The sequence below is a fragment of the Oppia nitens genome, unplaced genomic scaffold (assembly GCF_028296485.1).
Source record: "Oppia nitens isolate AA-2021 unplaced genomic scaffold, nextdenovo-longstitch-racon4-pilon3 scaffold5_pilon_pilon_pilon, whole genome shotgun sequence".
NCBI classification, from domain to species: domain Eukaryota; kingdom Metazoa; phylum Arthropoda; class Arachnida; order Sarcoptiformes; family Oppiidae; genus Oppia; species Oppia nitens.
Window position 1 is genome coordinate 5,262,615 of NW_026533243.1, and position 24,917 is coordinate 5,287,531.

Genomic DNA, 24,917 nt, shown 5'->3' on the forward strand with positions numbered 1-24,917 from the left:
ATTTTACTACAATATTTTCAACAAAATTTAATTCAATTAATGTAAAAAATAACTCAATAAAAATATCAATCAAACTTTAATCATTTTAATGTAAAATTTTAAAACAAATCAAAGTTATTGTCAAAAATTTTTAAGCATATTATTATCTAAAAAAGGAAATTGCGACAAATATGTATAATTTAGTTAATTAATATCACAAACAAGTAAAACATATTATTATTATTACTACTTGTAATTGACTTTTGGATTCCACGCGTATTCCTTGTTATTCAAATCAAAAACATTGATTTTAGCGATGAAGACATTTTGGAGCAATTGTTTGTAGCAATCGCTACAACTGTATTCACATCCATCAATAATATCTTGTTTCTTGAGCTCACAATTGCACCAAATAAGACATCCATTGAGTTTAAGTTGATTACAATTAGGAAATTGTTGTGAAAATTCTTTAAATAAGTCAGCGAATAGCGGACCAGTTATCTCAAGAAATTCGACATCTTTTGCCAAATATTTAATAATTTCATTCCAATCATCAGTCGCTTCTTTGATCAAAATTGACAATTTGTTTGATTCCTTGTCGTGTATAAAACATTTGATCTCTTTGTCTCCAATGTTGACAGCTCTCAAATGCTGTAAATTGGGTAATGATTCATAAATAGCATGAATTATTGACAAACAATTGTAATTATTGATTAAATCAATGAATAAAAACTGAATTTCTGAACTTTTCATTTGTTTTAGACTATAAAATGCTTGAGGTGTTAGTCGATCACAATTTTCAATTGAAAGACTATATAATTTTATACCAATTCCTTGAAAAACATGTTTCAAGTCTTGAATACAATCAGATATCACGAGTTCTTCGAGAAGAGGAAACGATGAAACCATTGTTGAGAGACTTTTCCATTCGTTTAATGTATTGCCCGCATATGAAAAGTGAGTTATTTTGGCTATAAATGTATGATTATATCGTTAAGTAATCTAATTTTTAAGTTAATATCAATTATATGTTTTGTATATAAAGATTATCTGTAATATTGATAAACTGTTTAATACTTACAACAAAGTGATCGCATAAATTTGGGCCAATCAGTCCTTAAAAGACCTTCAATGTTAACAAATCGCAAACAAGTAATATTAGGACAACTATTTATCAGCCATTTAAGCGCAATTGTGTCAATACGACAGTTGGCCACATGAAGACATTCAATTGATTCCATCGGACGTATAATTGGCGCCAATTTTTCGATATTTTTCAAATATATGCTACCATTTGGTTCTCTGATAGCGTCAGTCAAATCATTAAATTCATTTGACTTATGATTTGGATCACTACAGGTGACACTTGGTTTGATACCAAATGTTATAACTTTTTGGTATTTAAGCATCGATTTAACCACACTTTGCCACAAAGTGCAAACTCTTTGTATAGAAAATAATTGTTTCATCGGTAAGTAATCAAATATTTGTGCCAACAAGTCTTCATATATCTCACTGATGGTTACGTCGCTAACATAATGTGATACTTCTTCGACATTTTCAACTGTTGGTGACAATGACTTCTCTAAATTACTGGTTTGTTGAAGATTTGAATTAATGTTTGGGACCAACTGTGACACAAAATCTTTACTTTTATTACAAATGTCTTGTTTGTGTTGTGGCTTAGAGTCTAAATTGTCTTTATTTTGATTCAACCAATTAATGACTTGCCATTTGGCAGTCGTGACAATACTAATCTTTGGATTAAAACCCGAACAGTTGTCGGCAATATTTTCGGTCACTTTACTCATATTTCGTCGAGCTTTTGACACATTAAGATAAAAACCATTGAATGGATAACCATTGGTGGCTTTGATGGCCTCATCGGCTGATTTGATCGTATCGTAAGTAACGAAAGCCACGGGTTGTGTGTCGTTGGCGTTAATCTTAACGTACTTTACATTACCGTAAAATGAAAATAATTTCTTCAATGAGTTGACATCGCATCCAACGGGCAATCCTTTAACAAATACTACATTATCTTGAGTTACAAACTGTGAAGACATTGTTGTCTGCATTGACTATCGATCAGATCCACAGACACTCAACAGTTGTTTAAATTTCAAATTTTCTGACAAACTATTTGTTTGTTTGACTAAACATTTCAAGACATGCGTCACAACAGTCATGTGAAACATATGTTAAATGAAACAATTATTTGGGACTTTTATATACAATCAAATTACACATTCAATTGTATTAATATACAAATTATAAAACGTTACACATTAGCCATGAAATAAATATTTTTTAATAATAACTTGTTTACAGTAATACTGATAGTATTGACTGTATATTATAAGCTCCGCCTCTAAGGTCTCAAACATTAAGTGATTGTGTGAACTGTTTGTCTGTTTTGCCATTAAATCGACAATAATTTTGGTTTCAATTGTTATTCAAATAACATTATAACCACTTCTGAAACATAACAACAATAACAATGCAATCAATTAGTAGACAACTTATGGGACAAACGTTACGAACGGCATTATCGACGACGACTGGCCATCGATTATCGTCCACTTCATCTTCATTTCAATTAAAACCCTTTAAATTACATAAATTAGAGGACAAAGGACCCGAAACGGAAGTGATTCTGACCAGAGAAGATGCTCTCGTGTTTTACCGACAAATGGTTACAATAAGACGTATGGAGGCCGCGGCCAATGCTCTCTATAAAGACAAATCTGTTCGCGGGTTTTGTCACTTATATTCAGGACAGGAGGCCGTAGCCGTCGGTCTTGAGAACTCTATTCGGTAATTATTATAATGTTTTTGTCGCTTATAAATCATAATTGTTTATGAAATCCATAGTAAAACTGATGCCGTAATTACCGCATATCGAGCTCACGGCTGGACGTGGATTCGTGGCGTATCAATGGTTGGTGTTTTAGCTGAGCTCACTGGTCGTAGATCTGGTTGTGCCCGAGGAAAGGGTGGATCTATGCATATGTATAATAAGGTACTCATATACTGATGTTTTTGTATGATTTACTATAATTTATAACAAGTGATGACAACATCCTTGCGCTCATCGATGCTCTTCATTGGAAGAGCTGTGAAGAAAAATTTTGGGCTTATGTCTGATATTTGTATTGAAATTGATTTTTATTTTTTATGTTTTATGAAATTTAATATGATTTTACAATTTGTTTTTATGTATCAGAATTTTTTTGGTGGTAATGGTATAGTTGGAGCACAGGTACCATTAGGTGCCGGAATAGCATTGGGACAAAAATATAAAGGAACTGATGATGTGACATTAGCACTTTATGGCGATGGAGCTGCTAATCAGGGACAAGTGTTTGAGGCATATAATATGGCAAAATTGTGGTCATTGCCGTGTATTTTTATTTGTGAAAATAACGGCTACGGAATGGGCACTTCAGCTGAAAGAGCGGCCGCCAGTACCGACTACTATACTCGTGGAGATTATGTGCCCGGTTTGTGGGTCGATGGCATGGATGTGTTGGCGGTAATCATGATTTGTTGTCATACACTGGTATATATCTACTATTCTTGTTGTTATTTTTTGATAGACTCGTGAGGCCACTCGATATCTGGTCAATTTGTGTAGGAAAGGCAAAGGTCCATTTGTTATGGAAGTGGCCACATATAGATATCACGGCCACAGTATGTCTGATCCCGGCACCAGTTATAGAACACGTGATGAAATACAAGAAGTGAGGCAAACGCGTGATCCCATCACATCGTTTAAAGATAAAATTATTAACTCTGATTTGGTCACATCAAATGAACTCAAAGATATTGATAATCAGATTAAGAAAGAGGTGGATGAGGCCACACTTGTAGCCAGAAATGATCCAGAGTTAGGCATTGAAGAGCTGTACGGAGATGTTTACGCCAAACCACTTGAAGAGCAGATACGAGGAATTACACCATTCACTCAACACAAACATTTAAAAGTCAATAATCCGCATAATATTAGATTATAATATTGTTGTTAATATGATTTGTTATATTTTATTAATTAGGTTTATCTAACATTTATTTATAAAATTCGTTTATATTTTAAATATGAGTTATATATATGAAGTAAAGTAGTATTTATGATAAAATTAGATCTGTAAAAATGTAAAATTTATTAAATTAACAATTTTATTCTCAACACTCTTAACTGTCCATAAATAATAGTAAATAATAAATGCCGGTCCATTTCATACCAGTGCTAGGATTATTCAAAATGTTTTTATTATAAGTTATAATTTATAACAATAAAATTAGTAATAGAGTATACTGTATATTCTCCTTAGTATACGGTTTTTTCATACAATTTTTATATCAATTCAACATTAAAAGTTTTGCAATATTTTTAAATATTGTCTAAATTTTGTTTTGTGTTACAAAAATATTTTTTGTTTTAACCCGACGGTGGAGTTAAATAAAATTAATTATACTTAATATTTATAAAATCATACAATATTTTAATTGTTTTTTAAATAAATTATTACACGTGTTTTACTCATGTATTCTATGTATTAAATATTCTCAATTTGAATCTCAAATCATACATTGAATTGAAATCTTATCATTTATTTTGTAAGATTAACATTAGGCTTATAGATGTTAGGATACTAAATGTTAAGATTTGATATTACTATCAATTTTCACAAATTCAAAATCAATGTTAAAACTGTCTAAAAATTGTTATTATTTATAAATAGTAGATTAAAATTTAAGCTATAAAATTGAGGCATAATTTTTAAATATTGTTAAAATAAAACATTTTTGTCATATAAATGTTACGTCACATATGATGTGTTGTGTGGGCACCTATAGCTCAGCTCAGGGATTATCAAATATTAAAAATAATTACCGGTAATACATTGTAAAATTAACAACTAATAACCAATAAACAACTTATAAGGTTAAAAAAACAAATGTTATATTAAATTGTATATTGAGTAGTATATAATATAATACTATAATACTTATAATATAAATTTTAACTAAAATTATTTTTAAACATTTTTATGAAATTTTAAGCAAAATATTTTAGTTTTTGGTAATATTTGTTGTTATAATTAATATAAAATATATTTTCATTTCTAACGGTGAAGTGAAGGTAAATAAAATATTTTCCGGAAAATTGGAGGAATTTTTTAGGCAACTTTCCTTTCTGGGAATTTTCATCAAACTATAATTATAGGTAATATACAGTTCTATAGTATTAATATTAATATTAATGTACAGTAAATACAGTATACAATTGAGTACAACATATGCTGTAATGACAACAATGTTGTTATGATATCATTAATATTATTATTATATGAAATGGTATTTAATTTTAATATTTATTGATTTTTATGTTAATTTATACGAAAAAATTATTATTGATTATCACTACATGTGGTCTCCAAGACATGAATAACACATAAATGGTTTGTTTGAATATCAATCGACAGACCATAACTTGAATGACAACCACAACAACAACAATGTGTTATATTCATCGACTTTATACAACCATTTCATTGATTTTCATCAAATCTTTATTATCACCCATTTGTTGTCATCCGATACTAATAGTCATATCGTTTGATGGCTTCAGAAATGATTACGTGAGACCCGATCTCACGCCACATATGTTTAAATTAGCCAACAATGGTGTCAGAGGTCTGTAATTATTGTCATTGTTGAAGACTATCATAATTTGTAAACTTCTTGATGATTATCAGCTCACATGAGATCGTCATTTGTGACGAAGACGTATCCCAACCACCAGACGATAGCCACCGGTTTTTATGAAGAGTTTCACGGAATCATTAATAACGAGATGTTTGATCCACTCTATAACGAGACATTCAATGTCGACAATTCATCAGACATTTGGTGGAATGAGAGTCCAGTGATTCCCATTTGGGTACCATTTCTGTACAGTTTTTTTCTAAACTAATATTTTTATTTATTTATTTATATTTTAATTACTGGTGAACTGTTTAGATTGCTAATCAAATGGTAGATCCAGTTAACAGATTTAGCGCATCCATGCAATGGCCTGGAAGTCAAGTCGTCTACAAGAATCATGCGATCAAATATCGACAAGAATGGAACGATACGTTGACATGGAATAAAAGGATTGATATTATTATTAAATGGATGACCGATAGCATCCCGACCGCCAACTGTGTGTTCGCTTATTTTGATGAACCGGACACCACTGCCCACGAATACGGACCTTTCGGTGATGAAACTATCGAAAAGGTCAGAATAGCCGACCAAACAATCGGACATTTGATCAATAGATTAGAGCAGAAAAGATTATTAAGCAAAACCAATATAATCATACTTTCAGACCATGGAATGGCTGAAGTCAAGTATGTATAGTTAGAAATATATCAAATTTAGGATAATTTGTAATTATAAATATATTTATAAGATCTGATCGGGTGATCAATTTGAATACATTTCTGGATCCTGATTTGTATCACATATACGGTGCTTCACCTGTTTGGTCCATTGAACCGAAACATAAATATGAAGAACAAGTTTACCAGACTTTATTAAATGCCTCAAAGACTAAAAATTTTACAGTTTATAAACGCGAAGATATTCCAGAATATTTACATTATAAGAAACACAGAAGAATATTATCCATATTTATTGTAGCCGACGAGGGATGGGATATCTATAAGAACATGACGTGGACTCCCAAAGGTATATATAATTTATTAGTTATGTTTCAGTTAATATAATAAATATTTATCAATTGTAGGCATCCATCAGTGGGGAAATCACGGCTATGATAACAGACTCGAGTCTATGCGACCACTGTTTATAGCGAATGGACCGACATTTAAATCCGGTTATAATCACACAAAACCATTTGTAAACGTAGATCTGTATCCATTAATGTTATACGTATTGCAATTATATCCTACAATACAATTTCCGAGCAACGGCTCATTGACCAACATATGGGATATACTGATACCTCCTATTTATGCGGATTCTTATGATAGTTCTGCTCAAAAATGGTTTAATTGTAAGACATTTTTATATCTAATAATTGATTTAAATAATAATTAATTAATTTTTTTAATGAAATATTTGCTAATATTTTAAAATTTAGTTATTTTTTACATTTTTGGTGGATTTGGTATTTTATTCTTTGGAAGTGTTTGTCTCATATGTTCGACAAATATCGGCAAATCTGTTCGCAGTCGTCGGTCAACAGACGTTGTTTGGGAGTCATTGGGTTCGGGACTTGATATTGATTTGCGTTCACATTTGGATCCATCAGTTAATGATTTCTCAAAGTCTTTTGATGACGACATCATAAGTCGTGCCAATCGTCTTCAAAAGCCAGAGGAGACACTTCTACTTCTTGAAGATAGTGATGAAGAAGATCTGTGATAATTATTTTACAGTTGAATATAATTGGGAAACACTTGTCTTGTATTGATTGCCAACAAAACCATTGGTAAAAAAATTCTATGACATTAACTCATATATTGTATATAATTATCCGATAATATATTTGTTACTATCTTTAAGACACGTGAATCTCAATTATATTTGATTATATTTTTTTAATTTATAAATCATCAAAACAAACATGAAATGCCGTTATTTTTATAGCTTATTTAAATGCCATCCATTTATAAATTGATTATCTAGTTAAATTTTTGATTAAAATGGGACACAAAAAAACAAAATGCATTTGATATTAAGATTAAAATAATAAATTGACATATATTATTATAACAATTATGTAAATATTTATATTAATTATGAAATATTAATGTTATAAACAATTATGTAATCTTTATTTGCTTATAAAAATGATAAAAAATAAAATGCAAATTAATTGATTATCAGTGTAAAATAAATGTACTCAATAATTATTTTTAAAAATTTAATTTGATGTTTTTTAGGATAAATAATGAGAAAAATGATGTTTTTAAAATTTTTTATTATATGATGATATCAATGATTTAATGAATTTCTAGTCTTAACTTTTATTAAATGCAATATTGAATTTTATATTAAATTATTTAATATTATTTAAACAAATAAAATTATTATTAACTTGTATTGTTTAAATGGATACTGTATAACCTTAACTTTTTTATTTTTATTCATTTTATGATAGTATACAAACTAAAATAGTATTTTTAAATATAGTACGATATACTGGTATATAAAAATGTTATATTATTTATATTATATATTTGATTAAAAGTTTTTAAATTATATCCTTCCTTATTGATAAATACAATTTATTGATTTTATACAATTTCCTTAAAATTATATAGATATTGATATATTTAAAGTGAATTATATTATAAATTTTAAACATAATATTCTTTTAAAATATTTTTATAAGCTAAAATTATATAATTTATATATTTATAAATATTTTAAGTTAAATAATATATATATATATATATATATATCAGGGTTAAGCAAGGTTTTGGATTTTATACCGGGGTAAAATTTACAAAATTCTCGAAAAATCTTGGGGGGGGGTATTGGGTGGGGTAAGATTTTTATTGCATTTTTAAACGGCAATTTTTTCAAAAATCCAAAATCAACTGGCGGGGGGGGGGGGGGGGGGGGGGGGGGGGGGGGGGGGGGGGGGGGGTCAAGAGAAAATAATATTCCCTTAAATTCCCGAATATTCCCATGTAAATTCGATAAAATTCCCATAAGTTCCCGTATAAATTCCCAGGAAAATAGGTAAAATTTACAAAAATACTAAAAAAAACTTTAACAAAAATAAAAAAAAAGTTAAATTTTAACAAAAATAAATATTTTTAAAAAAAAATTTTAAAAATTAATAAAAACTTAAATTTTAGCAAAAAATAAAATAATAATGTATTAAATACTTAAAAATAGGTGATAAAGGCATTAATGATACACTGAGTTTTTTAGTATTTTAGTAATTTTTAACTTTTAAAATAATTTTTTAAATAATACTTAATGCTTATAGTTTATAGATATATATTTTTATTTTTTAATGTTATTTTTATGTAAATACTGATTGAATACTAATTATAAAATTAAAAATATTTTAAATTTTTTAGTTAAAATTTTAAAAATTATTAATAAAAACCTTGTAATATAAGTATTTATTTTTTTATTAACTTCTTAAACTATCTCAAACTTCTATTTATATTGTAATATGATTATTCTTTTCAACAAATTGGTATTTTTTAACTTTTTAGTTTAATATTTTAAGTAAAATTATGTTATTTTTTGATGAGTTTTAACGTTATTTTAACTTTTTTACTTATTTTTAATCAATAATTAGAATCATATAAATTTTAAAAACATAAAAACACTTACTAAAATAGTATTAACTAAAATTAAAATTTTTATAAATCTCAAAAAAATTTTCGGCGCCTTCGGCGCCGAAATTTTAGGGGGGTCATTTCTCCTCGTTTTTAAGCGACAATTTTTCCCATTTGGTCAAAAAGTCTGGGGGGGGTAAAATCCCAATTTCTCGATCTTAGGGGGGGTATTTTGGCCTTACCCCCCCCTATATATATATATATATATATATATATATATATATACTAAATAACATCAATAATATACTGTATGCTTATATAATTTGTAATTGTGATTAATTATTATTATTATCTTGAAAATTAAGTATTCATCATTTAATTAGCCCGGCGGCTATGAAAACAGAGAATTTATAATTTAAAACATATGTTGTTTACGTACATTAATCACTTATAAGTTAAAAGTAAAATTTGGGTCAAAGTTAGAGAAAAAACAATATTTAATGAGTGTTTAGTTTTCTTAATAAAATAAAAACAATTATTGTCTGGATTTCTGGTTCGACTACTTTTTGTTTCAAACATTTTTCACAACTAAAAGTGCAAAACATTTTAGTGCAAACATTTAGTGTGAAAACTTTGGTAAATACCATATCAGGTATTAATTAATAATTAATAATTCATAGGAAAAGTTTTTTTTTATTTGGGAGGTGTGGCGAACATTAGTTATAACATTATTGTATTTCAATTTATATGATTTTTCTTTCATAACCAAAAAGATGAGTTTTGCTACTATTATAACATTTTTGTTACCAATAATATCGGTGTCCTATTGTCAGCGCTTTCTATACGGTAGAGAATCTCCTTATATTTCCGGACAGTTATATCGGACGCAAGCATTTAAACCATTAAAAGCAGTGTCAGTCCTGACTGGCAAAGATGTAAACGGTGTCATCAACTTTGAACAAGTGGTCTGTATTTTCTTAAATATCAAAACTTTTTAAATATTATATGAATTTCAAATTTTTTGTAAAATTTAATTTTACGAATTACAACATTTAAGAAATTATGTCATAATATTATTATAATTACTAAAAAATACTTGATTTTGAAATACACTAATTATTGAAATTAGATTAACCTTTCAGTTAATTTTTAAAAGTAATAACATTTGTCGCAATTAACAAATAATTATTATAATTAGTAAAATGAAATTTATTAATAGTATTTATTATAATTATAATAATAATTATCAGCAAAATTTTTAAATAATTGTTTAATTAGGGTTATGATAGGGTACGTGTGGTCGGCAAAATTGAAGGCCTATCTAAAGGCCCGCACGGCTTTCATGTCCACCAATTCGGTGATGTGACCAAAGGATGCGGAAGTACTGGAGGACACTTTAATCCACACAATCGAGAACATGGATCTCCCGATGACTTTAATAGACATGTCGGCGATTTAGGCAATATTTTTGCCGACGATAACGGTGTTGCAAACATAGATATTCAAGACTATTACCTTACACTTAATAACGGACCTAATTCTATAGTGGGTCGGGCAGTTGTGGTCAGTTTTTTGGACAAAATATTAAATTATTTCAATTAAATTATCAATTTTTTATGCAATTTTTAGGTTCACGAAAATGTCGATGATTTAGGTCGCGGAGGACACGAACAAAGTAAATCTACCGGKAATGCTGGCGGACGGGTGGCCTGTGGTCTCATTGGATGGGCTAATGAAAAGGCTTGAATTAAGACACCTATTSTAATACACTGTTAAATGACATGTATTTGAAAATTTACTATAAGGTAATGTAATGTAATGTAATGTACAATATATTTAATTATCATTATTATAAACTACACTATACTGTATAGGGCTATACTATAGGCTATATATATGTTTACAATATATAGTAAATGTGTTTAAATGAAATTTTTAATTCATTATTAATTATGATAATTGTCGAGTATATAAATACTCATATTTTTATATTTCTAAAAAAATTATTGTATTATTTATTACTTTATTAATATTACTGTATATATATACCAATATTTATTTGAATAAATTATTACCGGTTAGTAAATTTATAAATCGGACATTTATTTAATTTATATTTTTAATTAATTAATGATAACATTATTGAATGAAATATAATAATAATCACAAAATATGTTGATGATTTATTTGTATATTATTTATATTTAATTTGAATATTCAATTATATAGAAAAACTAGATTTACTATTTGAATTAAATTAGAAACTAAAAATTATAAAATAAATTATAAGACTAATAATTGACAAAATATATAATAAACAATAAATTATTATAAATTAAGTTACATTTATACAATGAATTACGGTATAAGTGATTTAATAATAAACTAATAAAAATTAGTTAAATCATTTAAATATAAAAAAATTAAATTCAATAAAAATGACCACAAAATCATGTATTGTTAACATTAATTGATTCATTCGTCACTAATGACTCCACATTTTCACTCATGTGTTCATTGATTGCATTATTTGAATAATTATTTTCATTATTATTATTATTATCAAAATTATCTGAATTATGAATAACATCATTGTTTTCAGCAATAAATTCCGGTTTAATCGATGGACTATTATTCATGTTATTTGTTTCATCCAATGTCGTCGTCTCCACAACATTTGAATTGTCATTTTTATCCCAATTATTGTCATTCATTTGTTTGAGATAATTGTTACCTTCATTTGGACCTTCAGTCACTATGTCGTCAATTTTCATATCTCGATCTGGTCTTTGATTATTAAAATCATTATTAATGTTATTATTATTATTATTATTTCTATTGTAATGTCTATTATCGTGTCTGTCATCAGACTTCCATCTGGAAGGGCGATCGCGACGACCAAAACCTCTATTTGTGAACTGATCGCGATTTGAACCTCTGTTTTGATTGGTGTGTCTGTCATAGTTGTGATGCCTGATATCTGGTCTCATATGTCTCGGATGGTATGGTCGTTGTGGTCTTTCATATGGAAATCGATCGTTCATAAGTTGCGGTGGCATTTGTAAAAGTCCGGCCCGACCTTTGAATAAATTACAATAAGTGTTATAACAATAATACTATTATTAATAGTTATAATTAATACCGGATGCCATTTGATGCGGTATCGGTGGTCTTAACATTTGATTTCTTTCCATTGCACGCAATTCATAAACAGATGGAGCAAATGGATCATCACTTGTATGTGAATGAGATCTTTCCAAATCAGGTCTTTCAATATTAGATCTAAACCTATCGCGTGGATTGAAATTTCTGTCCATTCGATCCATTTGTCTATCAGAATGAAGTCGTTGAAGTTCATCATGAGTTATGGGTAAATTGGGTAAAGTAGATATTAATGGTGGCCTATCTTCAGGTTTGGGAAGTGATGATCGTGATATATCTTCGGGACGAAGTGATGTTATAATTGTGTCAGTGGTAGACGTGACAACTGAAGACAATGATAGAAGTGGTGGCCTTTGAGGACTTACTGTAATTATAAGAAAGAAATAAATAATTATTATTATAACAACAACGACAACAACAAATTATTACTGTAATCGTAAATTCAATACAAATGTATGACAAACCTTGCATCCGATTAGGAAGTATAGGTGGCGGAGGGCCTGAAATCCATGGCAAACGTGGTTGGTTTCCTAACATAGGCATTGGAGGTATACTAAGGGGAGGAACAGCTTGAAATGGTGGAGGAAATAACGGGGTGTTTGATGCCGTTATGTTAGCAGTTATATTAACGTCACTTTTATTATCACTTGAATGACTCGTTTCAGTTTTCATCATTACTTCAGTTATTTCATTCTTGTCGTCGCTGTTTAACATTGGAGGCATAGGTGGCGGAGGTATTTGTGGAAATGTTGTGGTCGTAACCGCCGTTGTTATCATCGATGCTTCTGATTGTATTGGAATCACTGGAGTTTGACTCGTTATGTTCATTATACTGGTGGGCATCACAAGCCCTGGAACACCAAATGCATGGTTAGGTATTCCAACCATTGGCATCGGTTGCATCATAGCTGCCGCTCTGGCCATTAAAGCTGCCGTTTCTCTCTCTTGATCTTCTCGTTCCTTGTTTTTTCTTATTCGTATTTCTATTTAAAAATATTTTTATTTTTAACAAATTTAAATACATTTAATAACTAAGCATACCTTGCAATTTCTCTGGAACTGTATCTTCATCTACAGTTCCCCCCTCTTCTAGCAGATCTAAGTCTACATTTTCAGGTAACTTATTATAAGGTATATAACTGGCGCCTTCATCCACTTCCCAATAATCTTTATACTCTTTTCCTTTCATACCTTTGCCCGGAGCCCAAGCCATCTATAAAAACAATCATTTAGCGAAAAATAACTAATGTTTGCAATTATACTTTAATGAGACTTCCGTGAAGTTTAAGACTTTTTAAACTACTTAATGCTTTAGCCGCGTCCTGACGTCTATTCATACATACATAAGCACACCCTCGGGATGGTATTAACTGATTAAACAAAAACATCAATTAATTATGTGTCCGATTACTTACAATATTTAAAGAAATAAATTGAAAATCAAGTGACAAATCATCAAAGAATAAAAGAACAACAGAAGAATAGACAAATCAACTAAAATGTTAAACAAATTGGTGTCTCATTTACATCAATACTATTAATGGCACCAAATTCGCCAAATGTATCGCTAAGATCAGCTTCAGAGACCAGTTTAGGGACGTGACCCAACCATAAAGTAGTTGAACATATGGTAAGACATCCTTTTCTTATGGGAGGCAAACCCTTTCGTCTTCTTTCTCTTTCTCGTTCTCTTTCATAACTCTGTGGCGAACGGACCCTATCATTAAAACGTGAATTACGAGGAGATCTGCTCCTCGACCGATATGAACGTCGACCGTCGCGGTCTCGATCGCGACGACTACTACGTGGAGACCGTGATCTCGATCTATCGGATCGGTCCCGATAACGATTAAAACGTGATCTTCTTGGAGATCGCATTCGCGGGGACTGTGAACCTGACCTTTCATTAATATCCTGTTGTGGCATCTGTTGGTTATATGGTTGTCCCGTTTGGTGTATATATTGTTGGGTATCTATTATACTATTATTTAAGTTATAATTCAATTCATTCGCACGCATTTGCGGACCGAAATTGTTTGCGTTATGCAAATATTGAAAACTATTGTCATTTGCATTTAAATTGGGATTTAATTGATTGCTATCATTATTATTCTGTTTTTGATCCACAGATTCAAAATTCATATTTAAATCATTTTGTTTTCGACTCTCATCAGTATTATTATTATCACTATTAATTAAAGTCTGATTTTGTTGTGATTGTTGCTGTAGTGCCGATAAAAACTGTTGACTGCTATTTGACGACTGGCCTTCCAGTTCTGAGATACTAAGCTTCAAAAGTTCTGTTTGTTGTATTGTTTTTTGCATTTGTTGTAATTGTTGTAAAAGCTCTGGATTTGACAGCAAATTTTGAGCCATACTTATGGCCAATGGATTCGTAACGTTGTTGTCTTCGGAATTACTTCTTATTGGTGGTTCTGCCTCTGTTGGTGTATCTCCTCTTTCTTCTTCTTCTTCATCGTCGCCATAATCAAAATCAAGTAATTTCTTATTAAACTTAATTGGATTGCTTTGTGATTCTTGTTGTGTATCACTGGATGTATTACCAGATTTTGTCAAACCTAAGTTAGAAATTAAATCATGAGTTAAAACTATATTAGAAATGTTTCAAAATAATTATTAAAAAAAATGGAACCTAAAGAAGTGGCCAATTGTTGTAATTGCATTATCAAATTGGGATCTTTAATGTTTAGATTGCCATCTCTGGCCTCACGATTGGCATCTCTAACATTAGTACTCGATTGCGGCGATGAATCAAATTTCATCTGAGATAACGATGCGTTTGGATTAGCCATATCCAAGAGAGGCTGAATTGTCTCAGCGTTAAAAACATTGTTTCGTTGCCAAAGATTTAAGACTCTTACAATTTTTGGCTGTTTATGATAATAAAACAAAATAAAATATTAGCAATAATTATAATTGAAATAAAAATCTAAAATGAGTTAATACTTTGTCATCGGGAGGACACGTGAGGAATAAATTCTGAAAAGTTTGTGCAAAATTTCTGGCAAATCTCGGAGCGTAAACGTCTTTATCGGCTCCAAATTGATGTCGCGATTGACGAACAATTGAGTCAATTACATAAAGACCGGGAATCTTGTATTCTGGTCGACACTAAAGCAATGAATTGTTAATTGTTTTTAAAACAAAATATTCATTTTATTCCTTCACTTACTTTAATGATAAATCTTTCAACTGATTGGACGATATGTTTATACATTTTAATGGCTTTCATCGATACTTTCGTTATTTGAGACATTTTTGCCTTCGATATCGGCGGCCGGACCTCATATAGTGAAGACAACTATTAAGAAATAAACATCAAATGTCATTAAAGTATTCATTTATTAATACAATTATCACTATTTTCCATCACATTTAGTCAAATGATGGACAAAAAAAAGCAAAAATCATGGCTTACTTCAGCATTAAATTGTTGAACTACTTCTGTGTCGCGCGACATGTTTACAGCAGTTTTAGTGGACTCAATGGTATTCAATAACGAAGAAACCGATTAAAGACAAGCGATTGACTTCTTTGGCAAATCAATCGGTCAAATGAATCGCCGCCACAAAAGTTGATTCCCTTTTAAGATACGTTAACCGATGCTAACAGACGGTGTGACCCAATGTCGAGTGCAAAGCGACGGCAACTTTGACCGACAAAGTCTTCGTCAATATCTTGCGGTACTATAAATGGTCACCAATTGAGTCCATGTCTTGACTCTATGTCTTCATTGTTTGCAAACATTGGTTTCAATGAAAGTCTCGATTCCTTCAAAAATGGCTGCCTTTCAATAACACTGTGTATATATTCACTGTTGACTTTAATAATCAAATTGTTATTCAAATAGTCTATAAGTTTATAACGCAAACTGTACGCAGCGGTTGTTATTAGTGTACTCCAGTTAAAACAAATACAATACCTACTATTGCCTCACAATTTATATTTTATAGCTATATATCATTCAGTTGCTATGCTATACTTCTACAAACTCGATACGCATTGTGTACTATAAATGCGGTTCACATTTGTCTTTATGAATGCCGACAAATAAAAGCATTAAAAAAGATTTCAAATTATTTTTCATTATTCAAGTATTAGTTTTTATTTATTTGTTTATTGATTACAAACATTAAAAAATTGATAATTTATTGGAAATAAATCAATATATTATCTAAATTAATAAAACAAATTTATGATATATTAAAACCAATAATTTTTCAAAATAGGGAACAATAAAACCTTAAAATAATTAATAACGTTTTATTTGAATTATTTTTAAATTCATTACTATTTTATACCTCAATAATATGTGAGACATTCATATAAAGTGTAATAAAGAAAAATGTTATTAATATTGATTTTATATATAAATTATTATTAATATTCATAAGTTTTATTAAATTATTTTAATTTAGTATTAGTTGACAAATGTTTTATAAATTTAGATAACAATTGAAGTAATAATTGTTTCATATAATAAATATATCATATATTAGTAATAATAAATCAATAGTTAATAAAAAATATATAAAATATATTATTAGAGTATTGCATAACAAACAACAAACACATGACTTGAAGGCAAAAGACATTTAAAAAAATATGAATTGTTTTGCAAACAATCGTCTGATAAGATCTGGTCTTACATTAGTCTACAGACATGTCTGCAAACATTATCATCAGATGAAGACATCAAATGTAAGCCATTGTCGGTATTTGTGTCAACAAAATCAACGATTTATTACATTAAATAGTAATAATAATGACAAAAATGAGACAATTATTGAAAGAAATAGTAAAACAAAGAAATTGTCGGACAATAGCAAAGCTGAGGAAAAGTATTAAAAAATTGATTGAAATATATAATCATTTATTGACTTGAATTTGATTTGATGTTAGGATTCAAATAATATTTTTCACAAATGATGGCAAAAGAGTTACCGGTTTTGGCAAACAAAACGATAGTCTTTTAGATGTAATCATCAATAATGACATTGATTTGGATGGCTTTGGTATGTCTTAAATGGTTTTTTATTTATTATGATATGTTTTATAATAATTATAGTTTTTGTATGAATAGGCGCGTGTGAGGGCACACTCGCCTGTTCAACGTGTCATCTGATCTTCAATAAGGATGACTTCTCAAGAATTGCCAATAAGGCGACCGATGAAGAGCTCGATATGTTAGACTTGGCTTATGATTTGACCGATACGTATGACTTATACTTTTATTTTAATAATATAAATATAATTATTTTTAATTTGGTTGTCATTTATATTATATATTATTTATTGAAATATATAGATCCCGATTGGGATGTCAGGTCCAGTTAAAGGAGTGGATGAATGGTATTGAAGTGAAAGTGCCGGCCAGTGTTAATGATGTCCGATCATCTTAGCAATAATAATATTATTATTATTATTATCATTTTTACAATTATTAGTTTTTGCTAATAGAGATAGGTTTAATTAATTATAATTTATAATTAAATATCAATTTGTTGTTTTATATTGTTTTAATTATTAACATATATATATACATGAGATTGTTTAATAAAAACTTATGAGTATATACTTATAAAATGAAAATACACGTCAATTAAAACTGCCGTAAATTAAAATTCAGAATAAAAATGAGTAAAAACAAAATTTGAGACAAAATTATTTTATTAAAAAGTTATTTATTTTGAAGTACCGTAAAGTTAATTGCTTTTGATCTATTATTAGTATTACACATATATAACAATAACAAAATTTACAATTATTTTTAATATATAGTGATGTAATTTTTATAATTATACAAATATAACAGTTGTTAATATTAATGTAAATAAATACATTAGTTTTGTTTTTAAAATTCAATATAATTTTCTTAAATTAGAATATTTTTAATACAATATTAAATATAGGAATATTTGTATATAAGCTTTAAAATTGTAAATAACATAAAAATAATATATTTGCCATAAAAGTCTTATATAAATATGGAATGAATAACAACTAATAATACATTATTATAATACAGATAATGCCAATTAATAGTTTAAATTTGAGTTATATAGTGTACAGTTAACTTTATGCTAAGCAAGGTAACTTAGTATACAGTTACCTAATATTAGGTAAGTTATATAAAGTACCTTGGTAAAGCATTACATAATATAACTCAAATTTAAACTTTTAAGTGGCATAAACTGTATAATATAAGTTACAGAATATTCAGATTATAAATATTTTTACATTTTTCACATATAATTCACATGACATATAATAAATAATAAAATTTATTTATTTGCGGGTTTTAAACGATTTGATCATTAACTTAATAACTTTGTCTCTACTTTGCTATATTTGCTATAATAAGTTATGTGCTGTAATGGACACATACAGACACTATTGCCATAATTGAGTCCAAACAAGCATTTATTTTTGTTTAATAAATTATTATCAATTATTATACAGTAGTTTACAGCTATAATCAAATGTTATATTATGTTGTAATAAGTATCATATATCAACATATTTCCTAAAATGAACTGTTAATACAATAGCCTATATTATACCGTATATTTCAAAATTAACATTAATTATACTTAATTCCTAAATTAATCAAATATAAGGTAATCCTAATATTAAAGCAGAAACTGTTTGTTTTTTATAATAGATATTATTTAAGGTCCATCTCTGCGAGTTCTCTCTCCAGTTCCTCTTCATCAATATTGACAGCATCTCCGGCCACTACTTCGAACTCTTGAAGATCACGGGAGAGCTCTTCTTCCAAATCATCGGTTACTTTATTTTTATTTTGTTTGATATCTTTGTGGATGTCGTCAGCAGAAACTTGTGTGCCTTGATATGCGTCAGATATAAACTCGGGTTCAGCACCAGTGGGACTTTGGTCATCTCCCGGTTCATCGGGTCCCTCAGCAGATGAGGAACGTGAGGAAGACCAAGATTTCCTACCTTTCTTGTCGAAAGAAGACAATTGTGTTGACTGTTTGATGAGCGAAACCCTATAAAAATAGTTCCTCCAAAACACATCTTCTTTGACAAGTTTGGGCACAATCTCGAAGCGCATCTTATTAAGATTGGGATCTTCCTTAAGAAGGGCCAGTGCTATGGGATAGGATGAGTCCAAATCAAAGTTAAACTGTACGCCAGTTGGAGGGCTGCGGACAAAGTTGCGTTTGTCTTGTGAAAGGGAGAGTATCTCTTGTTTGACAGCGTCCGGGTCGTGACATCCGACCCACGGAGTAACGCCCACTTCCATGTGTCCTCCGTGGTCTTTAATGAATTGTTGTTGTTCTTTAGTGAAGTCCTGCATAATGCCCGCGTGTTCTACCGTTTGTTTAATTTGTTTGGCCGTTGCGGTCATAGTTTGTCGGGCTTTAGAAGCGGCACTAAATATGAGATTTCCGAAGTATTTGGTCGATTCCATCACTTTCTGTGACACTTCAGTAGTCATCGGTTGTTTGTCTTCCACTTTATTTGTTGCATCCGTATTGTCCTCTTCCGTAGCATCAATCATCTGGTTTTGGTAGTCGTCGTCGTCGGGACCCGAAGTGTCTCCCGAACTCGACCGCCGAACCAATTTTCGATCAGATTTTATATCATTCTCTAACACCTGATCTGTAGACATGATCTGATGATATCAAGACTATGGTTCAGATGATTATTATATATAAAACAACTATCGATAAGAGGGCTATCAGTTGACAGAAATTCACAAACAATGGCTAATATTGTATGAAAATAATATATTGTTGTTGTAGTTGTTGTCTAAGTTTATTAAAACAATAATCAGATGATATGTCAATCGTTGACTAATCTAATCAACTAATGATCATAAATGTCAATAAATGGTCGACAAAGTCAATGGTCTTCAGAGATCAAACAAAAGCCAAGTTCTGTATTATGTATTCAAATGTAATGTTTGTAAACAATAAGTGTTTAATAYATTAGATTTCAATACTTCGCATAACAAGAGTTAACAGTTATAACAGTATTAACAGTCAGACTCAGACTCGTTGTGCAACTTATTTGTGAACTACAAGTGCCAGCAATACATACAATCACTACACAAATGACAGTTTATTACATAACATATACAATACTATACACTAATAACTACATTCATACCAATGGATTGCAGAGTAAAATATCTTAAATACGGAATATTTTTTGTTATATTTCCCAAACATATAATACAGTATAATATCCATTATATAGAAGATAGCAGTTTATTGTGTCATATAATTTCCAGATAATATGTTTGTTAAGCTCAGGTATTTATGTAACTAAGTGTATATAACATTAGACAATAAATATATAGAATCGTATATATAATACAGTATGTGTTGTGCGCACAGTAATCAAAACACAACTAATCCAACAATTTGACAAAAAAGACGAATAAAAGGCTGAGATTCTTGAGTGGAGTATTGGTTGAGTGGTTGCGAGTCATTCACAATATCAACCAATTATTCAAAACAATAATCACTAATCATTTTTTCATCAATAAATGTTTAATATATAATATAAATATATATATTATTTAAAAATTCAGCGAAACTGATATTTTTACAGAAATATAATTCTAGTGAAAGCTTTATATTGACATTAAACTACTGTTAAGCAGATTTTGTATGACATATAAATTAGTTGTTAAACAAAAAAATTAAATAAAATTTATTCATATATTATCTTTACATTTGATTTATCAACAGTATCCATAGTCTACCTTAAAAATACCGGTAATAATTTTATTGTTAATTAAGTGAACAAATAAGTTTTTTTTAATTTTTTTATAATAATTTATTATAACTTAATTTCGCTTATTATATTTATATAATATACAAAATGTTATTAAAATATAACATAATTTTCAAGTATACAACCATTAATCTTAGTCTCAATATACTGTACTGYATTGTTAGTTCAAAATTGCTGTTATGTAACCATAAGTATTGGTGGGAAATAAAGAAAAAACACATTTGTGTCAATAAAAACAAAACAACAGTAATGATAAAAATCATTAGAAAGCAAATGAGAATAAGAAAAAAAGTTATACACAATATATATATATATATATCAATGAATAGAAATGATTAATCGCTTTCTTTGTTGGTCTCTATTTGTTGTATTTGTAATAAAAGACTCTCCTTTTTGCGGATCAAAGTATCGTAGTTTTCTTGGAGTGTCTTTTCCCTCAAGTTTTGTCGCTTTACGTCATCGCTTAAAGACTATAAATATAGGAAAATTGGATTAAACCATAATATCAAGCCATTAAATATTTGTTTAGTATTTAAATTCATGAAAACTATTTATAAATACCTCAATCCTCTTATGAATGGCTAATTCTTCGTGATCTTTGAGTATTGAAAACGTCTGCAATTCAAGAGATGTTTGTTCGACCTGTTCCACCAAATCATTAGTCTGTTTAATCAATTGTTGAGCTCGACTTTGATATCCTCCTAAATAAACTCTTAATTTCTTTTCTATTTTGGCGGCCTTTTTGGCTTCTTTGGTCATATGAGATCTGTTTTGATCCAACCTATCAATTATAATAATTTATATTACAGTATATTTTAATGAATATTGTAATTACATTTAGTAAATGAAATCAAACCTCTTTTCCAAGGATTCAATTCTATCCTTTTTGTTGGCTAAGTTGGCTCTCGTGTATCGATTTTGTGAAGGTATGTATAAAACTTGTGACAAACATTCATCCCATACCTGACAATAGCCATCAAAGGTTAGTTCTGTGTGAGCCATACCCTGTCTAACGACTTCCATCTCTTCAGTTAGTGTTTGTTTAGCAGCGGCTAACTCTTCATCATTATATTTAATGTAAGGATGTTTATCAAGAAAAGCTAAATTGGATGCATTTGGATTCGAGGCATTCCTCGACTTCATACTCTTTGATATTAATTGATTATCCGTTATATTATTGATGGAATCGTAATGCAACATAACTAACATCTCTTTTTTGATAAGTTCTTCTGCTTTTTGTAAATCAGTCACTTGTGGATCGGTATGAGCTCCGGGTCTTAAAATAGAATTGTTTATATCTGAAGGTCGGGGTAGATCTCTTTGAACGGCCTGAGACTGTCGTTTACGCTCGGCTTCAATGGCAGCCAAACGATTTGCTTCACGTCGGGCATCAATATCTGCCTGATCTTCAATTGTAGAACTCGTGTCAACACTAATATCGTTCATATCTTCTTCATTAACTACAATCTCATATTCATTCTTAGGCGCCGGTAATTCAGATAATGCTTTTCTTAACATATCTCGTGTTTCTTTTTGTTGTTGTTTTGCAGTTCTTTGATCTTCAAAAATTAATGCTTCTTCTGAATTAATGGCTAATTTATCTCTTAACGGAGTGGCCAATTGCTGACTGCCTCCTATAGTTGAGAGTGAACCGGGTGTTCGAGGAGTGACTGCACCTGTTGTTGGATTTAATTCACTTCCAGCGGGTGTACGAAATGGAGTAGAAATCATAGTGTTTGGAGTAACAGAAAGCGGTGCCTTTCCAACACCAGGGGTAATGACACCACTGATATTTGAATCAGTTTCATGCAATGGAGTGTTAAGACCTCCTTTAAGAGGAGTGTCAACATTAGTCAATGCCATCAAATTTTGGGCTTCCATTAAAATAGTGTCCCGACTTAGAGCTGCGGTTTTTGGTGTGCGAAGAGCAGCAGTCGATTGAGTTATAGAATAGTCGGCTAAAAGTCCTTCCGAAGCGCGATTTCCCGACTCTTCAGCTGTTTCTTTAGCACTTTCACTGGCTTTTCCTAATTTAACCACTTGTTCCAACTCTGCGTCCGATATTTGTGGTTCGGGTAACACTAATTTGCTTCTCTTTTTGGAAGGTTCTTCAGCATTCAACAAACTGGTTGGTAAATCATTTTCCTTTCGCTGTTTTAACTTCTGTTTGTCTTTCTTTCTCTCTCTTTCYTCAATTTCTGAACGTCTTTCTCCGTCCAACTGTTGTTGTCTTAGTTTACGAAAGTCTTGTTCTTGTGGTTCGTAGACTTCTTCTGACGTGTCGTAGAAACCCGAAGGAACGGGTTTTTCAAATGGTATTTCTGTATTATAATTAATACCGCGTTTTCTTTGTTTATAACTTCTTAACCCAATGTTAATGCCAGCCATTCGAAGCTCACGTCTCTTCTGAAGACTAGCCAGACGTCTGGCCTCTTCCAGTTGCTTCTCACGTGCCTTACGTTTGGCTTTCTTTCCCTGAGTGTTGGCCAAYCGAGCTCTGGCCTCACTTAACATTTCCAACTCGTCTTCATCCATGTCTTTAGGATCGGGACGGGCWGGCTTTGTCTCGGGATTGGGATCAATCTCTCCCGGTTTAAGTTTTCGCGGATCATCACCCAATTGATCCTTGTCTTCGCCTTTGTTCTGTGCCTGATCCAGAAGCTGCTCGTAATGTTCCAGACATTGGGATGCCGTGCGGCCAACGATAGACGCAATGGTACGCCATTGAGTTGGCATCAATCGGACCAAATTGATGAGTTTCTCTTCCTCTTCACGGGACCACTCAGTCTTCTTAATGCTCGGGTCTAACCACTCATACCATCTGGCCTTACATTGTTTGGCCGATTTTCGGTGCAATACCGATGCGATCCGTGACCACTGGTTTTTGCCATATTTCATGACCGCTGCCTTCAGGATCTCATCCTCGGTATTGCGCCAAACGCCGCCTTTTATCATAATTCGTGGCATTTTTAGTCTATTGTATTACACGCGCGGCGGACGACACGTATTGACAGATATAATGAATAAACAATTTATTTGTTTTGAAAACACTTTTGATTACAATTTATCGATGATTTCAATAATTAGCGATTTATTTGTGTTTTATGTTTATTATTGATTCACACATTTCTATTGGCATTCAATACGCTTTTATTACGTGAATATAAACCAATAATTACGACAAACAATACAAAGTTTTAGATAAATTAGCGCCAAATTTGAATAATATTCTTAAAATATCCGAATATATAATATATTGTATAATAGAATATATAAAATAAAAAATTATTTAAAATATTTATAATCTCAATATTATTTAAATATATTATTTATAGTTTATTTAATATATTTAATAAATTTTAATTTTAATTTGTTATGATATAATAATTGAATTAATCCAAACTTATAAATATAAAAAATTATTAAGTAATATTGTATTATAATATGTGATATGTTATTCAATTCAAATTGATTTAACAAATAAATTAATAACAAACAAAAATTTAAGGCTAAAACAGTTGATATTAACACTTGTGCTAATATAATATATATAAATTTTAATGTAATGTATATTATTATGTTATAAATTTATAACATTTTAAGTTATATACATTATTAAACTAAATAAACTATAAGCGAATTAATATTTTTTAAAATAAATAA

At 29.9% G+C, this 24,917-nt stretch overlaps 8 protein-coding genes across 9 annotated transcripts; 4 read left to right on the plus strand and 4 right to left on the minus strand.

Annotated features, from left to right (window-relative positions):
- Positions 1-225: 225 nt before the first annotated feature.
- Positions 226-2,139, minus strand: LOC128961578 (uncharacterized). Its single transcript, XM_054307830.1, has 2 exons — positions 1,061-2,139; positions 226-950 (listed from the first exon to the last, which is right to left on the minus strand). Exons 1-2 carry the CDS (start codon positions 2,055-2,057, stop codon positions 226-228), a joined length of 1,722 nt encoding a protein of 573 aa, XP_054163805.1. The 5' UTR covers positions 2,058-2,139.
- A 193-nt stretch (positions 2,140-2,332) lies between these two features.
- Positions 2,333-4,283, plus strand: LOC128961937 (probable pyruvate dehydrogenase E1 component subunit alpha, mitochondrial). Its single transcript, XM_054308263.1, has 4 exons — positions 2,333-2,796; positions 2,854-3,001; positions 3,206-3,514; positions 3,579-4,283. The coding sequence occupies exons 1-4, from the start codon at positions 2,480-2,482 to the stop codon at positions 3,993-3,995; spliced, it is 1,191 nt and encodes a 396-aa protein (XP_054164238.1). The 5' UTR covers positions 2,333-2,479; the 3' UTR covers positions 3,996-4,283.
- An 844-nt stretch (positions 4,284-5,127) lies between these two features.
- On the plus strand, positions 5,128-7,465 carry LOC128961005 (bis(5'-adenosyl)-triphosphatase ENPP4-like). Of its 2 annotated transcripts, XM_054307199.1 has the most exons (7): positions 5,128-5,209; positions 5,425-5,679; positions 5,742-5,926; positions 6,007-6,380; positions 6,443-6,720; positions 6,779-7,048; positions 7,136-7,465. In XM_054307199.1, the coding sequence occupies exons 2-7, from the start codon at positions 5,481-5,483 to the stop codon at positions 7,417-7,419; spliced, it is 1,590 nt and encodes a 529-aa protein (XP_054163174.1). In that variant the 5' UTR covers positions 5,128-5,209; positions 5,425-5,480; the 3' UTR covers positions 7,420-7,465. The 2 variants fall into 2 exon arrangements, with proteins under 2 accessions (XP_054163174.1, XP_054163175.1); XM_054307200.1 differs by lacking the exon at positions 5,128-5,209 and having other exon boundaries at positions 5,417-5,679.
- A 2,448-nt stretch (positions 7,466-9,913) lies between these two features.
- Positions 9,914-11,090, plus strand: LOC128961165 (uncharacterized). The gene is made up of 3 exons (XM_054307370.1): positions 9,914-10,264; positions 10,578-10,862; positions 10,929-11,090. The coding sequence occupies exons 1-3, from the start codon at positions 10,073-10,075 to the stop codon at positions 11,043-11,045; spliced, it is 594 nt and encodes a 197-aa protein (XP_054163345.1). The 5' UTR covers positions 9,914-10,072; the 3' UTR covers positions 11,046-11,090.
- Positions 11,091-11,734: 644 nt separating this feature from the next.
- LOC128961894 (SR-related and CTD-associated factor 4-like) lies at positions 11,735-16,370 on the minus strand. The gene is made up of 10 exons (XM_054308200.1): positions 15,901-16,370; positions 15,655-15,783; positions 15,429-15,593; positions 15,115-15,352; positions 13,989-15,040; positions 13,724-13,831; positions 13,503-13,674; positions 12,926-13,444; positions 12,442-12,825; positions 11,735-12,378 (listed from the first exon to the last, which is right to left on the minus strand). The coding sequence occupies exons 1-10, from the start codon at positions 15,940-15,942 to the stop codon at positions 11,750-11,752; spliced, it is 3,438 nt and encodes a 1,145-aa protein (XP_054164175.1). The 5' UTR covers positions 15,943-16,370; the 3' UTR covers positions 11,735-11,749.
- A 673-nt stretch (positions 16,371-17,043) lies between these two features.
- On the plus strand, positions 17,044-17,921 carry LOC128961107 (adrenodoxin-like protein 2, mitochondrial). Its single transcript, XM_054307313.1, has 4 exons — positions 17,044-17,323; positions 17,385-17,497; positions 17,566-17,698; positions 17,791-17,921. The coding sequence occupies exons 1-4, from the start codon at positions 17,088-17,090 to the stop codon at positions 17,882-17,884; spliced, it is 576 nt and encodes a 191-aa protein (XP_054163288.1). The 5' UTR covers positions 17,044-17,087; the 3' UTR covers positions 17,885-17,921.
- A 1,114-nt stretch (positions 17,922-19,035) lies between these two features.
- On the minus strand, positions 19,036-20,606 carry LOC128960940 (synapse-associated protein 1-like). Its single transcript, XM_054307111.1, has one exon. It carries the CDS (start codon positions 20,119-20,121, stop codon positions 19,150-19,152), a length of 972 nt encoding a protein of 323 aa, XP_054163086.1. The 5' UTR covers positions 20,122-20,606; the 3' UTR covers positions 19,036-19,149.
- A 746-nt stretch (positions 20,607-21,352) lies between these two features.
- On the minus strand, positions 21,353-24,425 carry LOC128961384 (cell division cycle 5-like protein). The gene is made up of 3 exons (XM_054307617.1): positions 22,111-24,425; positions 21,816-22,035; positions 21,353-21,724 (listed from the first exon to the last, which is right to left on the minus strand). Exons 1-3 carry the CDS (start codon positions 24,219-24,221, stop codon positions 21,590-21,592), a joined length of 2,466 nt encoding a protein of 821 aa, XP_054163592.1. The 5' UTR covers positions 24,222-24,425; the 3' UTR covers positions 21,353-21,589.
- Positions 24,426-24,917: the final 492 nt, after the last annotated feature.